This window comes from Haplochromis burtoni, unplaced genomic scaffold, assembly GCF_018398535.1.
Source record: "Haplochromis burtoni strain Fernald_Lab_line unplaced genomic scaffold, NCSU_Asbu1 Contig_735, whole genome shotgun sequence".
NCBI classification, from domain to species: domain Eukaryota; kingdom Metazoa; phylum Chordata; class Actinopteri; order Cichliformes; family Cichlidae; genus Haplochromis; species Haplochromis burtoni.
The window spans coordinates 118,147-122,195 of NW_024583096.1; the positions used below are offsets into that span (position 1 = coordinate 118,147).

Here is a 4,049-nt window from a genome sequence, read left to right on the forward strand (position 1 = left end):
ACAGAAATGGGTTTTCCCTCACTGTACACCCACAACATCTGAGGCTCTGGATACCAGCCATTAGATTTACACTCTAACACCATTTCATTTTTGACATTGCTGAGTTCTATGACTGGTGAGGAAACTGAACCTGCAAAGAAAAGAATGAAAGACAAAATATTGAAATGTAGTTGCCAAAATATATATCTAAAAAAAAGATTCTTAAAATAGTTACAGTTCACCCAAATGTCTCTCTTATTGACCTTAACTCAAATTGTCCTTTTAAGCTTATAGAGAGGCACAATGCTATGTGACATCAACTGTGCCAATCTAACTGGTCAAAATTCTAATAATCTTACTTATTTATTCCATTTTCTCTTTTCAAAGTTCCTGTATATAGACTGAAAGTAACTTGTACCTATCCACTCAATATATATGTTGCTTAAAGTCTTCCTTCAAATCTAAATTGCAAAGTGAAGAAATTAAATTAAATGAAACTTACCTACAGCAAGCGTCACCACAGTTTCTGCATTGAATTTAGGTACAAGGCATTTGTATGTTCCTGCATCAGAGAGTTGTACTGTGGAGAGTTTCAATGAAACGTCTCCACACTGCAGTTTGTTGACAGAGAGTGATGTTCTTCCTGTGTACAAAGGATTCTGCTCAGTCAGAAGCTCCACACCCTCTCGCCTCACATAGACAGATCTAGGTTTGAGGTCAGTTCTGGACCAATCCACAGTCAGGTCAACAGCATCCACAGCAGGTTCCAGGTGGCATGGCAAAATGATGTCATCACCAATCATGGCCACTACTGGCTGAGTTGGACCAATCATTTGATGCTGACCTAACAAATTTAGGGACACATATAGTTCAGCAGTTTTGTAATTGTGAAGATCAGTCTGAGCAAACTGTGTAATTGATTTATTTAACTACATCAAAATAAACTGGTGCTGTTACAGTGTGTGTTTTCATCTTCTGTGTAAGACTACAGGTAAGAACTTTAAATTGTGGATTTTATAAATGTTTGTGTGCAACTTACCACCACAAGTTTGTGTTAGAAAAAGGAGGACGACAACAACATGATGCAAAACCAAGAGATGTTTATTCTTTATAGGACTCATTCTAGATGTCTGCAACAAAAAAAAGGGGACGGGGGGGCATAGCAACACACACCTTTTTATATTAAGCCATTCTCTGATAGAAAAAAATGAAACAGTCCAAGACTGATTTGTAGACTGTCACGGTAATATCACATTTGAAAAAAGTATTTAATTATGTTAAAATTTATTTTTAATCATTTAGAAATGCGCTCCTTTCCAGGAGTAACAGTAACAAGAGAGATCAAGAACATTGCAGGAAATCTGGACAAACTGGGAATTGTTGACTTTTTCTTCTTAGCTCTTGATGAGAGCAAACATGTCATCTGGACACAGCCCAGTTACTCATCTTTACGAAGTCATTATACTACAAGCAAAATAACAAAAGTACTTTTTACTAAATCAAAGGTCTCCCTTTTTTTCTCCTTTGTGCAATATTTTAGCAGATGTGCAATTTTCATAACCTTTCCACCCTTATTTATTTATTATTTATTATATTCGAGTGTACATAGTATTTATGTATGTTTTTCTTCTTCTTTTGTATATTGTCTTTTATTTTCACACCCTGTGGTCTTGTTACATAATTTAATGGTGCATGCAACTATACAATGACAATAAAATTTCTACATCTAAGTCTGTGAAATTTAGCACAAAAGTAAGTTTTTGTTGATAAACAGTGATAAAACATTGGTGATTTTTTTCTGTCCCATTTTCATTGTCTGATTCCAACATCTACTCTTACCAGTAACTGCTTATAAAGAGATCAAAATAACAGAGCGATGAAAGTTGAGAGACAAGAGACACAAGTAACATTGAGTTCAGTATATCCTCCTCAACCAATAAGCTGTGTCTGTGCATAGGTCATGGTTTCTTTTGTCCTGTTTGCAATTAATATACTTACTGTCTATAAAATGCTGATAGAAGATATAGATTTTATTTCAAATTGTAAACTCTCGAAGTAGCAACTAATAACGGCATGTAATTAAAAGTACATATATAAATATTTATGAATGTACAAGTATCCAGAAATAATAATTATGTTACTTTCGCTCCTTGACGCTTACAGCACTCTTTGTGCCTCTGTTAACTGCTAATGCTAATGGGATCAATGTGATTTTATGTATTATAAGCACCTACTAGAAAACTGAGGCTAAGTAATCTAAATAAATACAGAAGGAAAAGATTACAGTTTAGCTTTCTATGGTAAAAGTCTACATACCTGTCGAACTGCTCAAAACAGTCACCAAAGCTCAAAGAAAGTAGGTTGTAATAAAACTATGTGCACTCTCAACCCAACCCTCTGTTAAACAATAACGCGTGTTGACTTTATAGTTCCTGATATCAAAGGTCAGTTCTTTTCATAAAGTGAGGACGGGTTGGAATTTTGTTAAACTTTCAATTTGATTCATTTGTCCATTTAAGTCAAAGCTGTGTTTTAACATGATGAATGTGCTTCAACATCCTACATGCTGTGAATTCCTTGTTTAGGAGTTGTGAACAAGGACATTATGTCCATGAAAGGTGTCAAATATAACTTACTGTGTATAGTGCATACAGTTTTCTTTGTGTGTGTATTTAAGAGCAGCACTTCAGTAATTGGATGACCCATTTCATCAAATGAAATGATAAGGGTGTAAAAAATTGTTACATGGTATATTTGCATTGGGTCTTTAAAATGTTTCTCTCTTCTGAGTGAAAGAGCTTCAGCTCTCTCACGGCATAACTGGCCATTTTAAATATTGGTGTGTGGTTTTTAAAGAGAAACACTGGAATATCTCTTTCTACACGTGCTGTCTGGTTACCTTTTAATGTGCTTGAATTTGCTTCATTTAGAGGACAAGCCAGGTACATATACACACTAACAACAGTTTTTCTTTTTGAATAACAGGCCATGTTTTGGCTTAAGCACCTCTTCAAACATACATCAAACATATCCGCTAAGATGATCTTTTTCACCCCATTAAATGATCAGTGCGTGTTTACAGATTTACATACATGCTCTCTCATACACACCCAACTTTTGAGATCCACCGGACCACGCTTTGGGCGGTGCCGTGTGGATGTCCCACATATATGTACTAAAATAAATTATTGTTGTTAACTGGACCTGTTCTGAGTATTGGTTGTTTGTTCTCGGGACAACACACACACACACACGCACACACACACACACAAAGAGATCCATTTATCTCTTTCTCCCAAACACGGACATACATCACATATTCAAAGCCTGGATGTGTCATATTCAAATGTATACATATTTCATGTGTTCTGTTGTGTTTATCTTTTGTTGGTGAAGTTTTCCGTGTTGGTGCAGTTTGCATAATAAATGTGCTCACTGATGAAACAGATGTTGATCTAAATAGTTTCACACACACATGCCATAGTAAATCACTCTTGGGACGCCCTGGTGATCACAGGCCCAGAATGTGCAAAAAGCAAGAATTTCTGCATTAGCCTACAATGGCAAAATGGTTAATCTGAGTGGAAAACAGTAAAAATGTCAAAAATACAACTTTTCTTCAAAAAAATGCTGACATGAAAGTGAATGCATGGTTTTAGGTTAAAACTATACAAAAAAATAATAATCCAATCAAATCAATTTTGTTTCTGTTCTTTGACATGTCCAAGAATCTAATCACCCCCAATGTCTGCTGTACAGACTCCATTGATTCTTTTAAAAAGCAGCTGAAGACATTTTCATATAAAAACTTTTTCAACTAATTTGTTGTTTTTATGTTGCACGAATCAGCAGCAGTCTCCCTCAGAGCAAAATTGATATGGAACAGATCTGGCCCACACAATGTGCTTACACATGGCCCACATAGCACAAAGAATGACAGCCCTTTGGTGGCCCAGATTTCTACTTGTTCTCTGACTCAAAATCAAAAGAAAAACAAAACAAACAAAAAAGAAACCAAACAAACAAATAAACATAAAGACTTACCACAGATAAAGACCCTAGACTCAGAC

At 35.5% G+C, this 4,049-nt stretch overlaps 1 protein-coding gene across 1 annotated transcript in view; it reads right to left on the reverse strand.

Moving 5' to 3' along the window:
- Window positions 1–4,049, reverse strand: part of LOC102306615 (butyrophilin subfamily 3 member A2) — a 10,399-nt gene that overhangs the window by 2,013 nt on the left and 4,337 nt on the right. The window contains exons 3-5 of the mRNA XM_042215492.1: window positions 1,019–1,109; window positions 482–823; window positions 2–130 (exon numbers count right to left, since the gene is read on the reverse strand). Coding sequence (XP_042071426.1) covers window positions 2–130; window positions 482–823; window positions 1,019–1,109 — 562 coding nt within the window. The remainder of the gene's footprint in view (window position 1; window positions 131–481; window positions 824–1,018; window positions 1,110–4,049) is intronic.